The 24,260-nt window shown below is 40.8% G+C and overlaps 1 protein-coding gene across 5 annotated transcripts in view; it reads right to left on the minus strand.

Annotated features, from left to right (window-relative positions):
- Positions 1-24,260, minus strand: part of OCLN (occludin) — a 51,428-nt gene that overhangs the window by 17,631 nt on the left and 9,537 nt on the right. Inside the window, exons 1-3 of one of the 5 annotated variants that reach the window (XM_056539586.1) lie at positions 18,584-18,676; positions 4,902-4,985; positions 2,476-3,142 (exon numbers count right to left, since the gene is read on the minus strand). In XM_056539586.1, coding sequence (XP_056395561.1) covers positions 2,476-3,142; positions 4,902-4,951 — 717 coding nt within the window. In that variant the 5' untranslated portion in view covers positions 4,952-4,985; positions 18,584-18,676. The other 4 variants (XM_056539562.1, XM_056539572.1, XM_056539581.1 and 1 more) reach the window with 4 other exon arrangements.

Here is a 24,260-nt window from a genome sequence, read left to right on the forward strand (position 1 = left end):
ATACTGACATACATGTATGAGGTTATGTCTAGTAAGAGATACATCAAAAATATTATGTAACGTTAGATGACCCTTCGATGGCCTAAGTATTTAGCAATTTTGCCATGCAGAGCTGAAGGTTAAATCTGATCATGGGCGACATCTACATAGAGTTTGAGGAAACCCACACAAAAAAGAAAATTCCAGCAGCATAATAGTCATTCTATAAGATTGGATCAGCAAGTATGTGAATGTGAAGTTAGAAAATATCTTGAAAATGCAAAACAATTGAAGCAGCTGCAACATCCGCATTCACTATCCAACTCTACCATACTGTAACCAGCAAGATGTTAAATTTACCAAGAATGATTTGCTTTGGACTTGATAAAAGGGAGGAATCCCATAAGCTTGTCTCTACAAAGTTTGGTTAGTCCAATAAAAAGGTATTACAAGATTCTGCAACATTTTTTGATTTTGCATCTGCATCACTGGACTAATACAGCTACTCAAACTATATATACACAAGTCATGGCTGTAAATGTTGGCACCCCTGAAATTTTTCTAGAAAATAGAGTATTTCTCACAGAAAAGGATAACACATGTTTTGCTATACACGTTTATTCCCTTTGTGTGTATTGGAACTAAATCAAAAAAGGAGGGAAAAAAAAGCAAATTGGGCATAATGTCACACCAAACTCCAAAAATGGTCTGGACAAAATTATAGGCACTCTTACCTTAATATTTGGTTGCACACCCTTTGGAAAAAAATAACTGAAATCATTTGCTTCCTATAACCATCAATAAGCTTCTTACACCTCTCAGCCGGAATATTGAACCACTCTTCCTTTGCAAACTGCTCCAGGTCTCTCTTATTGGAAGGGCGCCTTTTCCCAACAGAATTTTAAGAAGTCTCCACAGGTGTTCAATGGGATTTAGATCTGGACTCATTGCTGGCCACTTCAGAACTCTCCAGCGCTTTGCTGCCATCCATTTCTGGGTGCTTTTTGACCTATGTTTGGGGTCATTGTCCTGCTGGAAGACCCAAGATCTCAGACACAAACCCAGCTTTCTGACACTGGGCTGTACAGTGTGACCCAAAATCCGTTGGTAATCCTCAGATTTCATGATGCCTTGCACACATTCAAGGCACCCAGTGCCAGAGGCAGCAAAACAACCCCAAAACATCATTGAACCTCCACCATATTTCACTGTAGGTACTGTTTTCTTTTCTTTGTAGGCCTCATTCCGTTTTCGGTAAACCGTAGAATGATGTGCTTTACCAAAAAGCTCTATCTTTGTCTCATCTGTCCACAAGACGTTTTCCCAGAAGGATTTTGGCTTACTCAAGCTCATTTTGGCAAAATGTAGTCTTGCTTTTTCATGTCTGTGTCAGCAGTGGGGTCCTCCTGGGTCTCCTCCCATAGCATTTCATTTAAATGTCAACGGATCATTTGCACTGACAGTGACGCTCCCTGAGCCTGAAGGACAGCTTGAATATCTTTGGAACTTGTTTGGTGCTGCTTATCCACCATTCGGACTATCCTGCGTTGACACCTTTCATAAATTTTTCTCTTCCGTCCACGCCCAGGGAGATTAGCTACAGTGCCATGGGTTGCAAACTTCTTTATAATATTGCGCACTCCAGACAAAGGCAAATCTAGATCTCTGGAGATGGACTTGTAGCCTTGAGAATGTTGATATTTTTCCACAATTTTGGTTCTCAAGTCCTCAGACAGTTCTCTTCTCTTTCTGTTGTCCATGCTTAGTGTGGCACACACACACACAGACACACAATACAAAGACTAAGTGAACTTCTCTCCTTTTTATCTGCTTTCAGGTGTGATTTTTATATTGCCCACACCTGTTACTTGCCCGGGGTGAGTTTAAAAGGGGTTGTCCGCTGCCCTGCCTTTCGGAGCTCCGCTTGCAGCGTCCGGAAGTTCCTTACTCCGAATGCTGTGTGCGGGCTTCCATGTTCGCGGCCTCCCCCTCGTGACGTTGAGGGGGAGAGTCTGACGTCACGAGGGGGCGGCCACGAACACGGAAGCCTGCACACAGCATTCGGAGTAATGAACTTCCGGGCGCTGCAAGCGGAGCTCCGAAAGGCAGGGCAGCGGATAACCCCTTTAAAAGGAGCATCACATGCTTGAAACAATCTTATTTTTCCACAACTTTGAAAGGGTACCAATAATTTTGTCCAGACCATTTTTGGAGTTTGGTGTGACATTATGTCCCGTTTGCTTTTTTCCTCCTTTTTTGGTTTAGTTCCAATACACACAAAGGGCATAAACATTTGTATAGCAAAACATCCTCTGTGAGAAATACTTCATTTTCATGAAAAATTTCAGGGGTGCCAACATTTACGGCCATTACTGTGTGTGATATATATATATTATATATTTATATATTAATTACACATATATACATACACTACTAATAAGCTTTGCATACTGGAGGAAATATCTAATTCAACATATAAAAGACAAATATTCTTACCTCTTGTGGTTCTACCACACAGTAATGGTAGAGATATTGATTAACAAACACTCCAGTAGTTACAGGAGAATAGAACTGGCTACATAGCGATACAATCTGGTTGTAGAAAGCTGATCCAGATGCTTGAGCGACAGGATTCACAGCCATGATATAGACAATTGTAGCGATGAAGATCAATCCTCCCAGGATTCCGCTGACAATCATGACAATCAGGTAGAATCTCCTAGTGGTAGACATATCTGTCCTTGTTGTGGTCATTACAAATATTACCATACCACAAATAAAGCAAAATGCAGCCATGGCAAGAATGAACCCTTTCGCTGCACGGGGATCAGTATAGTTTCCTCCATAACCAAAGCCATAGCCCATCTGAGATGTTCCGAAACCATAGCCATTGTATGCACCAGAATAACCCCCAGAATACCCCATGCCATATCCCATAGAATTTCCACTGATATCCAGGTCCCATGGTAACGTGGAGGCTACACATGCAAAGATTCCTACACACATGACAACAATGAGGATGGCCATTATCTTGATGACTCCTGGTGGAGAACTCCATTTGTAGAAGTGCTGGATTTCATCCTCTGCATAATAGGAATATGCAGGCTGAGAGGGCATCTTCCCCCCGTACATGTCTTGACTGGGGGCATAGAGAGATGGTTTGCTGTAAGAAAGTGAATATTGAATTAACAGGAAAAGAACAAAATGTTTTCAAAGTTGCTGAAAAACTCATTGAATCCATGGCACATTAAGGCCCATTTCACACTACAGGTATTATCCTGGCAAAAAAAGTCTGAAAACGTCCGTCAAAAAATCCCATTCATGTCAATGGGATTTTTTGAACATCCTTTTGCATCAGGTACATCTGTTTTTACTAATGTCAGTTATTTTTGCCGGCACAAAAGATGGTGCATGCACTAATTTTGGTCCGGCAAAAAAATAAAAATTGTAAAAAAAACGAACGTTAAACATTTAAGTGTATGGGAACTGGATGTTCAAAAAAAATAAAAAATAACATCCGTTATCAGTTATTGTTAGGTTTTTTAACATCAGTTTTTTGTACAGAGCATGCCCAATACAGCTTTACAAATATAAAAGAAAAAACTGGATTTAACTGGTTATAATGGATGATAACGGATGAACAACATCAGGTTTTTAATTTAAGAAAGAAAAACAAACATTAAAATTAATGGATGATGGTCATCTGGTATTGCATCCTTTTTTTCCCCCCTTTTTCATCCGTTATTGTAAAATAATGGCAGTAAAAAAGCAGGATGATACCTGTAATGTGAAAGGGGCCTAAATGAGCTGTGATATCTGGAGTTCAATGCTCCCCTGTATGAGCAGGTCATTTGTAAGCTTTTATTTTTTACTAGTCTACTTTTGTTAAAAAGCACAGCGATCATTCTGATCACAATCTAGGCACTACGCGCTGGAACCATTTTCTGCCACACAGCTACATAAAATGTCTACCTCAGTCCCACTAACCTGTGCAGCCTAATAAATAAATAATGTGTGGATCATGAAACATTTGTTCTCCAGTGCAGCACGGTTGACATGACAAAAACAAAACGACTGCCAAAAGAAACCCTAGACTACAGAAAGCTGAGATGTTGAACCAGTCTGAATGTCCTTTTATATTTTTAAGGTTCACTAGATTTAAAAGTTAAAATTTCGGACATCAAATCACATACATATAAACATAATATATAATCTATACACACACATACACTATATTTATGGGGGCAGGATCCATGTGATCTACCGTATACATTCTTCTAAGTAAACCAATAGAAAGACAATAATGCAGACACCATCACCCCAAGCTGAGCATCTCTTAACAGAAAACAATAATCCATATTGTACAGACTGTATGGGCACAGCATAACGCCAAGTTTTTGTCTGCAAATCTTATGTACACTGCCTTTTTTATTCTTTGGAACAAATCCCAACAAGTTTGACACAAACCTAAACACCCTATCAGTAAAAGGTATAAACAATGTTCCTTAACAAGACAATGGTTGGGCTGTGTTCACACCATTGTTAAGGAGCGCTGTCACATGTGCTGATAATGGGCCTGGGACAGAGGTAGTCACACCGGACATCCCCATTCAGCTATGGCTCCATTAGATATCTGTTATTTTGCATGATTTTAGTGGACAAAAAACACAGAAAAAAAAATAATCCTGCATGTCTATGCTACAATCCTAATGCTAATGTGAACATAGCCTTATTTCCAGGATTCAATATCAAAGTGTACAATATAAAGCCCCAAAACCTACTGATACAAGAACAAGCTCTAGGACGGAAAACTACCTGTGCATGGTCACACTTCTCATTCACTACAGACTAGACTGTTTCCTAGATCTAGTTTGCCTAACTTATCAGTGTTTACATGGTAAAGCAGCAAAGTTCATACTTACTACTCATCTGGTCGATAAGGTGGCGGACTTTCAAACGGCCTGGAAGACATTTCGGCAAGCAGGGAGGATGGTCACAGAAGGAACCTGGGTTACAGAAAAACATTAGTAAGTGACAAGTTATATTCAACCAAATGCTCAAGACTGTAAAGCACAGAAGATATGTGGAGGTTGTCTCAAATCCCAAAGTGCAGGAGGTTTATAACTTCAGGATAGTGGGTGGAGACATGCAATCATTGCCTTTATCTGTTCCCATTGTGTGCCCAGAACCAGTATGATTTAGATACAGCAAGAAATTACATTTTTAAACTATTCCCCCCCCCCTCTTTTTCTATACTTGGGGGTTTCAGGGTTCTACAGTGCAAACAACGCTCATTTTATGAAATACACAACCCCATTTTGGACGCATAGTCAGCAATAGGAAGAAAAATTACTTGTATGACCTGTGATGAGACTGCAGCATAGAAATAAGGTAAAACCTCTTCGAGAAGACCCCCACAAAGCTGCATTAAGAAGTGGCCTATGGGGGTTGTCTTCACAAAGAAAATGGACACTCTGCATAGGAAGCTTTATGCTCATCCCCTGCACCTTAAACATATTGGCTATTAAATACAGGTTCAATTAAACATACAGGATATTCAGGAGGCTCAATGATGAAAAATAGAGGAACAAAAAGTAACGTGTTCTTATCCTAAGGACAATCTGAAAGGTCTACTTAACTTTGTTTTTCAGTGTATGGCCAACAATGGCCTTAGTATGCTGCGATCTCTGTGTAGTATTTAGAAACAAATGATAAGTCTAACAATGTTATAAACACACAGCACCACTATTGTTCCAAGTAATAAGTATAAGCTCCTTGTGACTTGGAAATTACTACCTCTCCAAAATTAGACCGTACCTTCAGACTGAATCCGGGTTGTAATAAAAAGCCATTTTAATTTTCCAAATTAAGTAAAATTTCATGGGATTTAACTAAAACATTATTAAAGGCTTACAGAATGTTATTGTTATTTTCCACATATTTAATGAAATGCTAAATGAAAACAAGGCATTTAAAAACAAAAAAAAGGTGTGGCCTTCACCGAACAAGAACACGCTAGCAACAGACTACAAGAAAAGCACACACAATGTCAATAACCTGTATCTCCATCCACCTATATTCACTGATAAGCCATTACATTACAGCTATGTTAAAACAGTATATAAATTGCTGCAAAATAGTTATAAATCCTACATTGAACCAATGTTTATACCCATTTTAAAGTATTTTTTTTTTGTTTAAATTTTAGTGTGTGAACCCAGTCTAATACTATGTAGGCGCCCAAACAGCATTTAGAAAGCTGCAAGGTATTGTTAGATTAACCAGAGTCTTTTGGAAGTGCTAAGGACAAGGCAAGAAAATCTAATCGTCTAAATTTTTTCCCTACAACTGCATATAGGTACTAACATAACATGGCAGTGTAGCTAAGGAGTCAACCTCTTCTCAGCTTGTTAGGATTATTAAAGGGGTATGCCAGAAAAAAAAAAAATGTATATCAACTGGCTCCAGAAAGTTAAACAGATTTGTAAATTACTTATATTAAAAAAATCTTAATCCTTCCAATAATTATCAGCTGCTGAAGATGAGTTATTCTTTTCTGTCTGGCAACAGTGCTCTCTGCTTGTCTCGGGAACTGCACAAAAGTAGAATAGGTTTGCTATGGGGATTTTCTTCTACTCTGGACAGTTCCCGAGACAAGTGTTACCAGAGAGCACTTACACAGAAAAGAACAACTCAACTTCAGCAGCTCATAAGTACTGAAAGGATAAAGATTTTTTAATAGAAGTAATTTACAAATCTGTTTAACTTTCTGGAGCCAGTTAATACATAAACATAAAAAAGTTTGTACAGTACAGCAGACTCTACTGAGCAGGTGATATGGCTGCCGGTGATTGGAGATAAAGGATCCCAGTCTCCTGTTCAGAAGGGAAACCACTGTAGTAGGAACTATGACAATGCAGAGGAAGTGCTTCAAATTTGGCCAAAGCTTTTAAAAATGTTCTCCCTGCTGATGCCTCCTCTTTCCAGGTAAGAAATGATGGTGCCTCTTTTGGTGGGGTAAACTCCTATTACCTAGGATTATGCTTGGATTCAACGCTTAGGGTAAATAGGCAAAAGATTATGGGGGAAATTTATCAAAACCTGTGTAGAGGAAGAATGTTGCAGTTGCCCATAGCAACCAGATTGCTTTTATTTTTCACAGGCCTCTTTAAAAATTCAAGAAGCAGTCTCATTGGTTCCTATAGGCAACTGTACCTCTCTCTCGTCAGGCTTTGATAAATCTCCCCCAATGTTTTCTTTAGCAGTCCAGAATGGTCTTTAGGCAGGTATGCAGATAATATCCAGGTAGCCACATTAAACCCCAGCTGCTTACATAAGTAGGCAACTTCTTTGGACTGGTAAGGCTTTAAGGCTATATTCACAACTATATCGGAGTCTCAGTTTGGGGCCTCAGTCGCAGAACCTGTTCAAATAACTCGACAACAAAAACACTCAGTGTTCTGGCCCTAAAAAGGAATCTGTGACATAGCTCTGCTGCAAATATTAACCTAGTCTTATGCATATGTGCTGAGTTAAGAACACAAGACCTCCATTAACCCCTTAAGGACCATGGACGTGCGCGTACGTCTAAGCTCCCTGGTAGTTAAGGACCAAGTTACGGCCGTGGGAATTTCGGTCCCTGCTGCGGGCCGGGCGGGGACCGGACATGGGTGATTACTTATATCGATCAGCAGTCACTACACGCAAGTGCCCAGGGGGGGTCATCATGTACCCCCCCCCCCCATGTCGGCGATCGCACGGGCGATTTGCACGATTCTGGGTCATACGGGTCTATGGTGACCCGGAATATAAGGGGGATCGGGGTAGTCCAAGACACCCACGATCCCCCTGAAGGGATAGTAGTGAGGTGGCAGGGGTGCCACCCCTCCTATCCCTGCGATTGGTCGTCTATAAGCGATGACCAATAGCAGATCAGGGGTGGGGTTAAAGGGGTATTCCAGGGAAAAAAAAATTTTATATCTATAAACTGGCTCCAGAAAGTTAAACAGATTTGTAAATTACTTCTATTAAAAAAATCTTAATCCTTTCAGTACTTATGAGCTTCTGAAGTTAAGGTTGTTCTTTTCTGTCTAAGTGCTCTCTGATGACACCTGTCTCGGGGAAACGCCCAGTTTAGAAGAGGTTTGCTAAGGGGATTTGCTTCTAAACTGGGTGTTTCCCCTAGACAGGTGTCATCAGAGAGCACTTAGACAGAAAAGAACAACCTTAACTTCAGAAGTTCATAAGTACTGAAAGGATTAAGATTTTTTTAATAGAAGTAATTTACAAATCTGTTTAACTTTCTGGAGCCAGTTGATATATAAAAAAAAAAAAAGTTTTTTCCCGGAATACCCCTTTAACTTTCGGTTTCCCCGTTCTGCCCACCCACAATAGGCGGGGCAGAACGGGGAAACCGAAGGGGACCGGCACCGAAGTCCACTTACCACAGCGGAGGTGACGATCAGCGGTGGGGATCGGTGGCAGCAGAGGACGGCGATCTGGCTCCCTGGATCCTACGGAAGCCGGCGAGTGGTCTAGCAACATCTGGAGGGCTACAGTTTGAGACCACTATACAGTGGTCTCTAAACTGTAGCCCTCTAAATGTTGCAAGACTACAACTCCCAGTATGGCCAGACAGCTGGTGGTTTTCTAAATGTGACATGCCCCCCAAAAAACATTTCAGAAAAACTCACTCTCCAAAATTCCATTGTCGCTCCTTCCCTTCTGAGCCCTCTACTGAGCCCGCCGAACACTTGACATACACATATGAGGAGTTTCCTTACTCAAGAGAAATTGGGTTACAAATTTTGAGAGGATTTTTCTCCTTTTACCCCTTGTAAAAATTAAAAAACTGGGTCTACAAGAACATGCAAGTGCAAAAAAAATGAATATTTAGAATTTTCTCCTTCACTTTGCTGCTATTCCTGTGAAACACCTAAAAGGGTTAACACACTGAATGTCATTTTGACTACTTTGAGGAGTGCAGTTTCTATATTGGCGTCATTTATGGGGCATTTCTAATATGAAGGCCCTTCAAATCCACTTCAAAACAGAACTGGTCCCTGAAGAATTCTGATTTTGAAAATATTGTGAAAAATTGGAAAATTGCTGCTGAACTTTGAAGCCCTCTGATGTCTTCCAAAAGTAAAAACATGTCGGCTTTATGATGCAAACAAAGTAGACATATTGTATTTGTGAATCAATATATAATTTATTTGGAATGTCTATTTTCCTTAAAAGCAGAGAGCTTCAAAATTAAAAAATTTTTTTTAACATTTTCTATTTTTTCATCAAATTCATCAAGAAATTATGCAAGTGTCGACAAAATTTTACCACTAACAAAGTAGAATATGTCACGAAAAACAAATCTCGGAATCAGGATGAAAGGTAAAAGCATCCCAGAGTTATTAATGCTTAAAGTGACAGTGGTCAGATGTGCAAAAAACGCTCTGGTCCTACAGTGAAAATTGGCCTGGTCCTTAACCCCTTAAGGACGCAGGACGTAAATGTACGTCCTGGTGCGGTGGTACTTAACGCACCAGGGCGTACATTTACGTCCTGTGCATAACCGCGGGCATCGGAGCGATGCCCGTGTCATGCGCGGCTGATCCCGGCTGCTGATCGCAGCCAGGGACCCGCCGGCAATGGCCGACGCCCGCGATCTCGCGGGCGTCCTCCATTAACCCCTCAGGTGCCGGGATCAATACAAATCCCGGCATCTGCGGCAGTGCGCGATTTAAATGAACGATCGGATCACCCACAGCGCTGCTGCGGGGATCCGATCATTCAAAACGCCGCACAGAGGTCCCCTCACCTTCCTGCTTCCGGCATCTCCTGCTCTGGTCTGTGATCGAGCAGACCAGAACAGAAGATAGAACAGATCAGTGTTATTGGCTATGTCCTATACATAGAACAGATCAGTATTAGCAATCACGGTATTGCTATGAATAGTCCCCTATGGGGACTATTCAAGTGTAAAAAAAAAAAAAAATGTTAAAAAAATGTAAAAGTAAAAAAAAAAAAAAAAAAAAAAAAAAAAGTGAAAAATCCCCTCCCCCAATAAGTAAAACGTCCGTTTTTTCCTATTTTACCCCCAAAAAGCGTAAAAAAAATTTTTTATAGACATATTTGGTATCGCCGCGTGCGTAAATGTCCGAACTATTAAAATAAAATGTTAATGATCCCGTACGGTGAATGGCGTGAACGTAAAAAAAAAAAAGTCCAAAATTGCTACTTTTTAATAAATTTTTTTTCAAAAAAATTATAAAAAATGTATTCAAAGTTTTTTATATGCAAATGTGGTATCAAAAAAAAGTACAGATCATGGCGCAAAAAATGAGCCCTCACACCGCCGCTTATATGGAAAAAGAAAAAAAGTTATAGGTCATCAAGATAAAGGGATTATAAACGTACTAATTTGGTTAAAAAGTTTGTGATTTTTTTTTTTAAGCACAACAATAATATAAAAGTAGGTAATAATGGGTATCATTTTAATTGTATTGACCCTCAGAATAAAGAACACACATCATTTTTACCGTAAATTGTACGGCGTGAAAACGAAACCTTCCCAAATTAGCAAAATTGCGTTTTTCTTTTTAATTTCCCCACAAAAATAGTGTTTTTTGTTTGCGCCATACATTTTATGATATAATGAGTTATGTCATTACAAAGGACAACTGGTTGCGCAAAAATCAAGCCCTCATACTAGTCTGTGGATGAAAATATAAAAGAGTTATGATTTTTACAAGGCGAGGAGGAAAAAATGAAAACGTAAAAATTAAATTGTCTGAGTCCTTAAGGCCAAAATGGGCTGAGTCCTTAAGGGGTTAAAGGAGTACTCCCCTGGAACACTTTTGTTGTTAAATCAACTGGTGCCAGAAAGTTAAAACAGATTTGTAAATGACTTCTATTTAAAAATCTTAATCCTTATAGTACTTATTAGGGATGTAAGAAAAAAATCGATTCTCGCGATAATCGCGATTTTTTCATTTGCCGATACAGAATCGATTCAAAATATTTTTGAATCGATTCTTTTAGGGATGTGGAATTTTTATCTGCGGACGCCTGGAACAGCATGTCATGTCCTGGGCATCAGGAGATAAAAGTTCCACATTTGTGGAGCCGGGCAGGCCGGATCTGACACGGTGGCGCTCTGGGTGTATGGAGCGGGCTCCGACTCGTGCCCACTCCGTACTATGCGACCCCCGGCTGATTTCAGTAGCCGGGGGCCGCCGCTAATAGCCAGCATGCGGCAATCGCCGCGGCTGGCTATTAAAGGAGTATCCGGTGCACACTTTTCTCATGTTATCCCGTCCGGGCTGCAAAATAAAATAAAACGCACTTTATCTTACCTGCCAACGAGCCCCCGGAGCGCCGGTACAGGTGTTGGGTCCCCGGGCTGTATTCTTCTTACTTCCTGTTAGTCCGGCACGTCACATGGAGCTTCAGCCTATCACTGGCCGCAGCGATGTCCCGCCTCCGCTGGTGATAGGCTGAAGCTCCATGTGACGTGCCGGACTAACAGGAAGTAAGAAGAATACAGCCCGGGGACCCAACACCTGTACCGGAGCTCCGGGGGCTCGTTGGCAGGTAAGATAAAGTGCGTTTTATTTTAATTTTGCAGCCCGGACGGGATAACATGAGAAAAGTGAGCACCGGAGTACTAGATCGCCGCTGTCAAAGCTGACAGCGGCGTCTATTGGGATCTATGAATGCTCCCAGGTGGGCGATGTATCGGGATATATCGCGATGTATCGTCACCTAGACGGTATCGCGATATATCGGGATATATCGAATCGCCACACTGGTATCGCGATTCGAATCGAATCGCCAAATTCTTGGCGATTCACACCCCTAGTACTTATCAGCTTCTATTTGCTCCATGGGAAGTTATTTTTTTTAATTTCCTTTCTGTCTGACCACAGTGCTCTCTGCTGACATCTCTGTCCATTTTAGGAACTATCCAGAGTAGGAGCAAATCCCCATAGCAAACCTCTCCTGCTCAGGACAGTTCCTAAAATGGACAGAAATGTCAGCAGGGAGCACTGTGGTCAGACTGAAAAGGAAATTCAAAAAGAAAATAACTTCCTGTGGAGCAAATAGAAGCTGATAAGTACTAGATGGATTAAGATTTTTAAATAGAACTAACATACAAATCTGTAACTTTCTGACATCAGTTGATTTAAAAAAAAAATAATAATAATAAAAAATAAGAATAAAAATAAAGTTTTCCAGGGGAGTACCCCTTTAAATACTGCATTGCTTTATTGATGCATGCAATGCTTATATGTTTTGAAGACTGGGATGTAAAGGAGACTGAGCAGGCGCAGCAAGCATATTCTTCTACATACAGTAGTCAGATTTAGTAGAAACAACTTTACGACAAACTAAATCAAGAAGCTACAAAGCTGAAAACAGACATAACTAATAAAAAAAAAAATCTAGAAGTTCTGGTTGAAAGATAACATATAGGTGATTAACACTTTGCTTTAAACCTCCTCATGGTCAGATATAAGACAATAGGTCTATAAATAGTTTCATAAAGAAATATTAAGCTGCACACATGACATTCTTTGGCTGTATTTTGCTAAAGGAACACACCAAGGATCCTGCTGTGATCACCGGAGCCAAGTCTCTAAAGAGCTATGTGAATATTATCCTTGGAGGAAGAAGGAGAGGCCACCTTGCAGGGAGTTTTCCTCCATCAAATACTTTTCTGAGCCAACTTTCAGTCTGACATTGTTACTTGTAAATTCACAATTTTGCTACAGAGAGGCAAAATAATATTTTATCGTACATTAAGGCTGTACCATGCTGTATTTGTCAGCCAGCTCACAGTGATAAGTCCTCATCTCCCCCCATACACCATCATGAGATCAATGGGATTACCACCCAAAAGAAATTCCAGTACTTGGCCACAAACTCTGGAATTTTTACATTGACAACTCTATTGGAAGGTTTAAAAAGCTAGAAACACAATCTCAGAAAGGGTTTCATGAAAAACAAGTTTACATTTGAAAAAAAAAAAAAAAAAAAAAAAAAAAAAAAAAAAAAAAAAAGCAGGTACATGTGACTTGTAAACTTTACTGGGGTCATAAAATCCCTATTACAAGCTGCCAAGAGTTTCTATTGTGTAAGTTTAGTAAGAGGCTCTCACTACAGGACGTTCAGTACAAGGTCCATTTAAAGCAGTTTGAGCTTCTGTATACTGAGACACCAGTATATTTCAACTGCGATAGCTGGAAACAATGGTGGAGATTTATGAAAACTTGTGCGGAGGAGAAGCTGACCAGTTATCTATTACCAATCCGATCGCTTCTTTTATTTTAGAGGAAAAAAAAAAAAAAAGAAGCAACATAATTGGTTGTTATGGGCAACTGGTCAACTTTTCCTCTGCACAGATTTTAATAAATCTACTACCCAAATATGTAGGATCCTAGACAATGACCCTCATTTACTAATGCCTTTCCAAGTAGGTTTTTTAGGATTTGTCTATTGCATGCATTGGGAATGGCTCTTATTACAATATTTTGTAGGTTAATTTATAAAATGTTATATTTATTTATAATATTTATTTTTAACCTAAAATTTCTTTTATTTAAAAAGACAAACAAATTGACAATTATATATTAAATTACACTGCAACGCACGTGGGACAAAATTTCCCTAGTTACCAACAAAATAATAAATGAAGGAGGGAGAAAGGAAGGAGAAAAAAAATAAAACAGCATTTGAAAAACAACAAAACAAAAAGCCTACGCTCTTAGTAAATGAGGGCCAATGATTCGCAAAATAAATCATTATGTCTGTGGTAAAAAGATTACTAACTCCAGTCATTGAAAATTCATTCTATTATTGCCACTTACAGGTAGTCATCATGTGGATAGGATATTCTACCCTTTTATAAAGGTAATAGTGTATAATTGCAAGGGGGCTGGGGGTGACTACAATCAAAATGAGGCACATAAGTCTCCCATCAGATTGGTAGTTCCACAGACAGTTAATGGAAAGGCAGTGTGACTGCTGGGACTGGACAAATGTAATGTGTAAGGTGTCTCTCCCCCGACAGATAAAGCCATGTTGACTTAAAGAGTAGCTCCTACCATCCTATTTTTTTTTCTGTCCCTGCCTATTGCCAATCCATCCCTAACCCCCTCCCTTCTTTTAATTTTTTATTTTTACTATATTATAAATAACTTTTTTTCTGCCTGGTAGTGTGCTCACTACCAGGCAGACTTCCCCACCAGGCGCGACGTCACTGATGCCTGCTTGGGGGGGGGGGGACGACTTCCACCCTTAGTTTATCTACACAGGGTGCCTCCAGCTGTTTCACTACTACAACTCCCAGCTTGCCCTGACATCTATTGGCTGTGAGGGCATGCTGGAAGAACCCTGTGTGGATAAACTATAAGTTAGTGCCATGCGGCACTGCGGCGCTAGCCCGTTCCCTCCGTCAAACCCCCTCCCCGCCATACCCCGTCCCCTCCGTGACCTCACACCACGCCCCCTCCATTCATGTCTATGGGAGGGGGGTATAGCCTGTCACACCCCCTTCCACAGACATGAATGGAGGGGGCGTGGTGTGGTGTCATGTCACATCTCCAGTCTTGGAAACTCAGAAGTTTCCGACACTGGAGACGCAGCCCCACATACAATGTGGGTGCTGCATGGAGATCGCGGGGGTCCCAGTGGAGGGCCCCCCGCAAGCACACATTTTATCCCTTATTCTCTGGATGGGGGATGAAAGCTTAGATCCCGGAATACCACCTTTTTTTTATTTTTATTTTTTTTAAATGTATGTATGCTGGAATGAGTAATATGGGCCAAAACACCTTCCTATACCTTCTTCCTATACCTAGGGGATAAGATGTCTGATCGCAGGGGACAGGGGCAACCAAGAAAGATTAATTTCATTGTCCGATGCCCATGCAGTGTGTTCCACCATATGGCATCCAACTTGAGACACTGGATGAATGTAAACTGTCCTGTTTACATAAATGAGATCAGTTCTTCAATCAGTTTTTCTTAGCTTTTTTACAGCGCTCTAGGGAAACGGGGCCTAAATCAGTTGTTCATTGACATAATGCAGTAGAGCAGCATTTACAAATCATTATCTCTTCTGCTATTCCTATCTCAAGGAAGCATGGTCTAGGGGTGGGGGCTACAGCCTATATTTCCAGCTGAGATTTGTTACTTCGCTGCCTGTGCACATGTAGAGTATCTCTGAACAGGGAGAAATCCTTTTGCCATCCTTACTGTAGTGGTAAGAAAAAAAAAGCATTTGACTGTACAAGCCTTGTGGAGATCTGAACAAGTATGGCTTCTTTCCCACTGTTGTAAGCACACGGCAGTGTTACGGCCATCAGGGGAGCCCAGGGGGAATAGCGGGAGAAAAATCCATGCTTGTTTCGTTTTTTTCTCCCACTACAAAATAATGGGACCCGAAGAATCCAATTATAGTAAATGGGAGGCGTTATTGCCCGTTGTGCCCCTTACCGATAACGTCTGTTAAAGGCTGGGGGGGGGGAGCTTATCGGCCGTTTAAGCACAGGGCAGTATGGAAGCAGCCTATCGTTCACATGCTGTGAAAGTGTTTTTTCTACATAGAAATTGAACTATGGTGCAAATTTCCAGATCTGCAGCATGCCAATATTGGTTGTGGAGTTTCACTGCAATGTAGATAGGGTAGATGCACATATTTATGGACATCAACGGGTTTACTCAGGTTTTCTTTACTATAATTGTTGCAAAATTGTCGCAACTACAACTACGCGATTTTTCGTGCGACATTTTGACTGGAAAGCGAGAAAAGCAAGTTTTCCAAAAATTAACTACGTAGTAATAATTTTAAAATGGACTACGGGTAGTCAAGTATTTATTAACTGCGACAGTCGCAACTGCGCAAAAAAAAAGGGTTTAAAATGGACTAAAAACAGGGTTAAAAATGGACTAAATTTACTCCAGCTCAAACATGGAGCAGAAAAAGCTACTACCAAAGTAAAAAAGGAAAAATTGCTTACGTGAAAGAGAATTATCAAGAGGCTGAAACCAGTTGATAAATAAGTCACACATAAGCAAAAAAAAAAAAGTAAGGAAAAAATTACTAAAAAAAAGGAATTCATAAGCAAACAGTGATAAATGTCCCTCATTGTGAATACCTAGCAAGAACAGTTTCACCTATGTGACAGTGGACCAGTGGAGGCATTATGACAAGAAACCCTTTTCACTTGTCTCTATGTGAGAAAGCCTACAAAATGGCAAGTGGACACTTTTTCTATGCAGTGTTGGCTGTCCTTAAAAGGTGTGCCTGTTGCTTAAAAAAAATATTTTTTAAAAAGAAAAAAATATTTTTGATCAGTCAGGGTCTGAGTATTCAGACCGTGACCAATTTTTAGAACAAGTGGGAAGAAATATGCAGCTGACCAAGACAATCCCATAACTTACATTGCAAGTTTATGCCACTTGGCGCACTTTTTTCCTCCCAGCTATTTGCCGTGGATACTATTGCGTTTATGCCGATTTTATGGCTGCAAAAAAGGCGCATCAGGGCACAGTGTTGTTGCGCCTTTTTGATATATGCTCTTTTTTTAATGCCGACTGTGAAATCTAGCTGTGGGCACTTTCTGAAGCGGTGGACGATATTTATTATTTTCGCCTTTTGGCGAAAGGTAAAAAAAAAAAAAAAAAAAAAAAAAAAAAAAAGGTGCATCGTCCCATAAACAAGCCACAAACTCATTCCATGTTGAGGCAACTTTTTCATTGTGGCTGATGCCAGCGAAATCAGAAGGTTAAAGTGCAACTGTCACCACCGTACAGGTAGGGAGGTGCAGCTACCATTGCATAGAGGAGAATGTGCAGTAAATGCGGGTGCTTTTACTCGCATTCGCCGCGGTCTGTAAAGGAAAATTCTTACTTTATTCTGATGCTTACATTTTTTTTTTTTAAATCAGGTTTTTAACCCCAGTACAAAAAACAGATGTTAAAAAACCTGACAATAACGTATGTTTATTTTGAACATCCGGTTCCCATAGACTTCAATTTTAACGTCCGGTTTTTCACCTTTTTTTTTTTGCCGGACCAAAAAAAATTGCGCTTGCTGACATGCCTGATGCAAAAGGAATTTTTTTTAAATCCATTGTAACGTTTTCAGAATTTTTTGAGTAATAACGGAGGGTTTTTTATTTATTTATTTATTTTTTTACAGGACAACACCTGTAGTGTGAAAGGGACCTAAGAGACGTCAAGTGACCACTTCAAGAAAACAACATGGCCGTCACAAGACCAGTTTTACCAAACCTCAAACATAGCCACACTCCTGAGAGACCATCAGGCAGGTGGTGAGCGAGACAAAGCAACTCCATCTGTTCCATTCCCCCTAAGGCGAAGTTTCCATTTGTTTTTGTGGAAATTTTTGGAATACTGCCAGTGCAGTTTGAGCCAAAGCCAGAAGTGTATTTATAAGGAATAGGACATATAAAGGAAGGACTTACACTTCTCCTCCCTTATGGATCCACTTCTGACTTTGGCTCAAAAACTGGCAGAAAAAAAAATTAAAAATAAGTGACAACTTAGCCTAAGTAACATTTTGTGAAATTTCTGCATTTATTGCAGATATTGCTGCATCTCCATCCCATTCTTGCCCCCCAAAAGCACGTTTTAGGGTGGGGGGGTGAACACAGAACCTTAGGGACTCCATAGAGGTTCCATGAAATAAACTCCAGAATTTTTACTGATCTACTGTTAATATTTGTATGTAAGACACATTAAAGAAGCCTAGAGAACCCTCAATGCTGGTGCAATCTTGTAGGAGTTTCATTGTATGGCAGTGGTCTCCAAACTGTGAACCTCCAGCTGGTGCAAAACTACAACTCCCAGCATGCCCGGACAGCCAACGGCTGTCCGGGCATGCTGGGAGTTGTAGTTTTGCACCACACAGTTTAAAGACCACTGTTGTAGGGTTAGGAACCATCAGAAGACTTCTATGGCAAGCACCAAACAAACAATAGGGCTATGGGGGGGTCTCTCCCTAAAAATAGGGATTTGTCCCCACTGGGATCATTTCATATACAAGCAGGAAAAAAAAAAAAAAAACACAACACACACCATAAAAAAAAAAAAAAAAAAATACAGTCAGTAATGTAAACAAGAGCTTAACAAGTATAATTAATATTAATAGTGTGTGAATGAATATATATATATATATATATATATATATATATATATATATATAATGTATCCAAAAATAGGAGACAAAACAAATATTTATAAATTGTAATAAATACACAACTATGACCCCCCCCCTTACACCCTATAAATCCGACCACACGGAATGCTGGTGCTTGTAGTTCCACAAGACACACAAAGTTCCAATCAATGGAGTAAGAGCAGGAGAGACCTCTCACCTGTCGGCGGCTGAAGGTCTCCTCAGTTTCCACACAAGGAAGGAACTATCCGCGTTTAGTTAGAACCCTTTCCCCAAGCAGTTTGTGCGTCTTGTGCCCCAGTCATGGAGCCCCACAGTAATAAGCCCGGCCTCTCTTCTCTCCGCGCCTCTCCCCTCCCCCAGCACCCCGGGGAGCCGGGCGTGGCAGCCGAGCTCATATACCTGTATCTCTGCACAACAGGTTTGACCACTCTCGGCAGGGAGCGGATTCTTGGCCGAGTAGTTTCTGCTGTGTGTGACTGGAGTCCTGTGCGCTGGCGGTTCAGGCTGTGAGGGACACGGCAGAGGTCGCAGCATAGGTGAGGGCAGGTGTAGGGGGCGCTGCAGGCGGCGGCCGCCTAAGGACTCCAGTGCACTGGGCTGAAGTAAAAAAGAATTATCCAGGAATAGGAAAACAGAACTTTTTATTTATTATTTCCAAAAACAGCACCACACCTGTCTTCAGGTTGTGTGTGGTATTGTGGCTCAGTTCCATTGAACTGAATGGAGGCAAGTTATAATAGAGCGGTGTGGTGCTGTTTTGGGGGGAAAAAAAATCATGATAGGTTTAGGATACGATCACACTACGTTTCTGCCCCCTTAAAGGGGTACTCCACTGCCCCAGCGTGGTGTGATGTCACGACCCCCCACAGCCCGTACCCAGCATTTGGAGCTAAATGTTCCAGACACTGGGGCAGTGGAGTACCCCTTTAATACGATCTGTTGGCTATTAACCCTTTAGATTGCTGCTGCTGTCAAAGCTGACAACTGTGTCTACAGGGACCTTTCGGGTGCGTTCACACGCTATTTGTTCTTGCAGGTTTTCCGCTGCGTATTTGAAAGTGGGCGGGCTCTTCTCGGCTGTCCGTAGCAGATTTTCCACGGCGGAATTTACGCTGCGGAAAATCCACCCCAGTCCCTACTGACTTCTGTGGGGCTTGTGGCAGATTTTTTGCAGCGTAAACTCCTCCGTGGAAAATCTACTGCGGACAACCGAGAAGAGCCCGTCCCCTTTCATATATGCAGTGGAAAACCCGCAAAAACAAATACCCTTAAACAGTCCCTGATGATCCAGTGGGGTGGATCGCGCCCCCCCCATTAACTCCTTCCATATTAAAAGTTGAAATCCCACCTTTTTCCAAATTTCATATAAAAAATATGTAAGCATAGTAAAAATAAACATAAATGGTATCGCCACGTGCGCAAATGTCCAAACAATAAAAATATAAAGTTAATTAAACTGTACAGTCAATGGCATATACATAAAATAACACAAGTCCAAAATTGATTACTTTTGGTCACTTTGTATACCCTAAAAAACTGTATAAATCAATAAAAACTACAAACCACGGCGTAAAATATGATGAGCCCTCCCACATCCCTGTATATGGGAAAATAATAGGGGTCAGAAGAGGACATTTTTATACAAACAATTTTTCGTGCAAAAAGTTATAATTTTTTAACAGAAGTAAAACAAAATCAAACCTATATAAAGTGGGTATCGTTTCAATCGTATGGACCAACAGAACAAAGAGAAGGTGTCATATTTACCGAAAAAAGTACTCCGTAGAATCGGAAGCCCCCAAATTATAAAATGGTGGTGGTGGGGGGTTCAATTTTGCCCCACAAATATTTTTTTTCTGGTTTTGCCGCAGATTTTGTGGTTAAATTATTTAAGTCATTACAAATTAAAATTAGTGGCGCAAAAAAACAGGCCCTCATATGGGTATGTAGGTGGAAAATTGAAAGTGTTATGATTTTGTAGAAGGTGAGGAGGAAAAAAACTAAAGTGCAAAAATGGTCCTTAAGGGGTTAAATACTTGTTTTATTCATGTCAGTGTAGAGTAGGAAGGAGAAGGAAACTGTGCCAAGTTTATAGAAAAGAGCCATTATCCGAAACTGGTGCAAATGTAGATTGCGCAGAAATTTGCACTATTGTTAAAAAAAAGGTCATAAAGGCTTCCAGAGACTTTTCCAAGTTTACTACATTGTTTCCCAACCAGGGTGCCTCCAGCTGTTGCCAAACTACAACTCACACCATGCCTTTTGCTTACTGGCTTACTACCTAGCTATACTATGGCTGGAAACACACTTGGCGTTCTGTCAAAAAATGGCAAAAAGAAGCCATATTCACTGGAAGGGTGTATATATATATATATATACATATATATTCTAGCTGAGTACCCGGCATTGCCCGATTTTTCCTTCCTAATCCTTGTTGGGGAGGAAAATCAACAAAGGAGGAAGCTTTTCACTTCATATCCCGTCCTCATATATTGTTGTCATATCCCAATCCCATATCCCGTTCTCATACCCCGACCTCCTATCTCGACCTCCTATCCCGACCTCCTTTCCTGTTCTCATATGCCAATCTCCTATCTCGACCTCCTATCCCGTCCTCCTATCACGTCCTCCTATCCCGACCTCCTATCCCAGCCTCCTTTCCCGTTCTCCTATATCTCGACCTCCTATCTCAACCTCCTATCCTGTCCTCCTATCCCATTCTCCTATCTCAACCTCCTATCCCGTCCTCCTTTCCCATTCTCCTATATCTCGACCTCCTATCCCGTCCTCATATCTCAACCTCCTATCTCAACCTCCTATATCGGCCTCCTATCCCGTCCTCCTATCTCGACCTCCTATCCCGTCCTCCTATCCCAACCTCCTTTCCTGTTCTCCTATCTTGACCTTCTATCCTGTCCTCCTATCCCGTCCTCCTTTCCCGTTCTCCTATATCTCGACCTCCTATCCTGTCCTCATATCTCAACCTCCTATGTCGACCTCCTATCCCGTCCTCCCTTCCCGTTATCCTATTTCGACCTCCTATCTCGACCTCCTATCCCGACCTCCTATCCAGTCCTGATATCCCATCCTCCTATCTCGTCCACCTATCTCGACCTGTAATATGTGTACCAGGTATTGAAATATCTCCAGCCGTACAGAAGTTATGTGAGAACATACATTTCCCATTGATTTGCTTGGGACTTTAAACAACAACCCTGACACTCACAAATGGGGGTGAGTAAGGGTTAAATTACCTATCCTATGTTTGTTGTTGACATAGAAGTAACATGTGGCCAAGTTTCCTGTTAATATCTTTAGCTGTTTGGACGTGATGCTGGAACATACACACATACAGCGTGTGTGTATAATTTATACACTGTTTAAAAAAATAAAGGGAACACAAACAACACAATGTAACTCCAAGTCAATGACACTTCTGTGAAATCACACTGTCCACTCAGGAAGCAACACTGATTCAACTCATGTCCTTGCCAGAGGTTTCCTGACTGCCATTAGGTACCGAGATGAGGTCCTCAGACCCCTTGTGAGACCATATGCTGGTGCAGTTGGCCCTGGGGTCCTCCTAATACAAGACAATGCTAGATCTCATGTGGCTGGAGTGTGTCAGTAGTCCCTGCAAGAGGAAGGCATTGATGCTATGGACTGATCTGCCCGTTCCCCAGACCTGAATCCGATTGAGCACATCTGGGACATCATGTCTCAACCAACGCCACGTTGCACCACAGACTGTCCAGGAGTTGGCAGATGCTTTAGTACAGGTCGGGGAGGACATCCCTCAGGAGACCATCCACCACCTCATCAGGAGAATGCCCAGGCATTGTAGGGAGGTCATACGGGCACGTGGAGGCCACACACACTATTGAGCCTCATTTTGACTTGTTTTAAGGACATTACATGAATGTTGGATCAGCCTGTAGTGGGGTTTTCCACTTTGATTTTGAGTGTGACTCCATATCCAGACCTCCATGGATTGATAAATTTGATTTCCATTGATCATTTTTGGTGATTTTGTTGTCAGCACATTCAACTATGTAAAGAGGAAAGTATTTCATACGATTAGTTCATTCATTCATTACTAGGATGTGCTATCTTAGCGTTCCTTTTATTATTTTGAGCAGTGTATATATACACACACATATATGTATGCCAAAAAATGCTGTGGCCAGATGTTAGTTGCGAGCCAGTAGGGAAATATGAAGGAATCTGCATACTATCACCAGCATGCTAACACAAGTCCACACACACAGACACACATAGCTGGAGCTAGTCTTTAGCTATGTATAGGAAATTATATTTATATAAAGGTACTGCAGAAGCTTCAAGGAACTCTATGTAAGCCCTATTATAGGGTGCTAGTTACACCTTTTTTCTTTTAGTAGGCATATATATCAATTTGGTTACACTGGCATTTTTATATATTTGCTATTTTGCTACTTTGTTCTGATCTGCCACTCATTGAACAACCAAGCAGGATTTGAGGATTTGATTTAAGGGCAAGTGTAGGTTAGTGCAGGGCAGGGGTCACCCTTTTAAAGGGTTACTCTGCCCCTAGACATCTTATCCCCTATCCAAGGATAGGGGATAAGATGTCTGATTGCTGCCCCCTCCCATAGACTTGCATTAACCCCTTAAGGACCCAGCCCAAATATACCTTAAGGACCCGGCCATTTTTTGAACATTGACCACTGTCACTTCAAGCATTAATAACACTGGGATGCCTTTCATTCTGATTTCGAGATTGTTTTTTCGTGACATATTCTACTTTATGTTACTGGTAAAATTTTGTTGATACTTGTATCATTTCTTGGTGAAAAATTCAAAAATTTGATGAAAAAATTGAAAATTTTGCATTTTTTTAAACTTTGAAGCTCTCTGCTTATAAGGAAAATGGATATTCCAAATAAATTATACATTGATTCACATATACAATATGTCTACTTTATGTTTGCATCGTAAAGTTGACATGTTTTTACTTTTGGAAGACATCAGAGGGCTTCAAAGTTCAGCAGCAATTTTCCAATTTTTCGCAAAATTTTCAAAATCGGAATTTTTCAGGGACCAGTTCAGTTATAAAGTGGATTTGAAGGGCCTTCATATTAGAAATACCCCACAAATGACCCAATTATAAAAACTGCACCCCTCAAAGTATCCAAAATGACATTCAGTAAGTGTGTTAACCCTTTAGGTGTTTCACAGGAATAGCAGCAAAGTGAAGGAGAAAATTCAAAATCTTCATTTTTTACACTCGCATGTTCTTGTAGACCCAGTTTTTGAATTTTTACAAGTGGTAATAGGAGAAAAAGCCCCCAAAATTTGTAACCCAATTTTTCTCAAGTAAGAGAAATGTGTATGTCAAGTGTTCGGCGGGCGCAGTAGAGGGCTCAGAAGGGAAGGAGCAACAATGGGATTTTGGAGAGTGAATTTTTCTGAACTGGTTTTTGGGGGGCATGTCACATTTAGGAAGCCCCTATGGTGCCAGAACAGCAGAAAACCCCACATGGCATACCATTTTGGAGACTACACCCCTTAAGGCATGTAACAAGGTGTCCAGTTAGCCTTAACACCCCACAGGTGTTTGACAACTTTTAGTTAAAATCGGATGTGTAAATGGAAAAAAAATTTTTTTCACTAAAGTGAAGTTTTTTCCCCAAATTTACCATTTTTACAAAGGGTAATGGGAGAAAATGCCCCCCCCCCCCCCCCCAAAAAAAAAATTGTAACACCATCTCTTCTAAGTATGGAAATACCCTATGTTAGGACGTAAAATGCTCTGCTGGCGAACTACAATGCTCAGAAGAGAAGGAGCCACATTTGGCTTTTTGAAAGCAACTTTTGCTGAAATGTTTTTTTGGGGGCATGTTGCATTTAGGAAGCCCCTGTGGTGCCAGAACAGCAAAAAAAAAAAACACATGGCATACTACTTTGGAAACTACACCCCTCAAGGAACGTAACAAGGCATACAGTGAGCCTTAACTACCCACAAGTGTTTGACGACTTTTTGTTAAAGTTGGATGTGTAAATGAAAAAAAAAATTATTTTTTACAAAAATGCTGTT

Source organism: Hyla sarda, chromosome 1 (assembly GCF_029499605.1).
Source record: "Hyla sarda isolate aHylSar1 chromosome 1, aHylSar1.hap1, whole genome shotgun sequence".
NCBI classification, from domain to species: Eukaryota; Metazoa; Chordata; class Amphibia; order Anura; family Hylidae; genus Hyla; species Hyla sarda.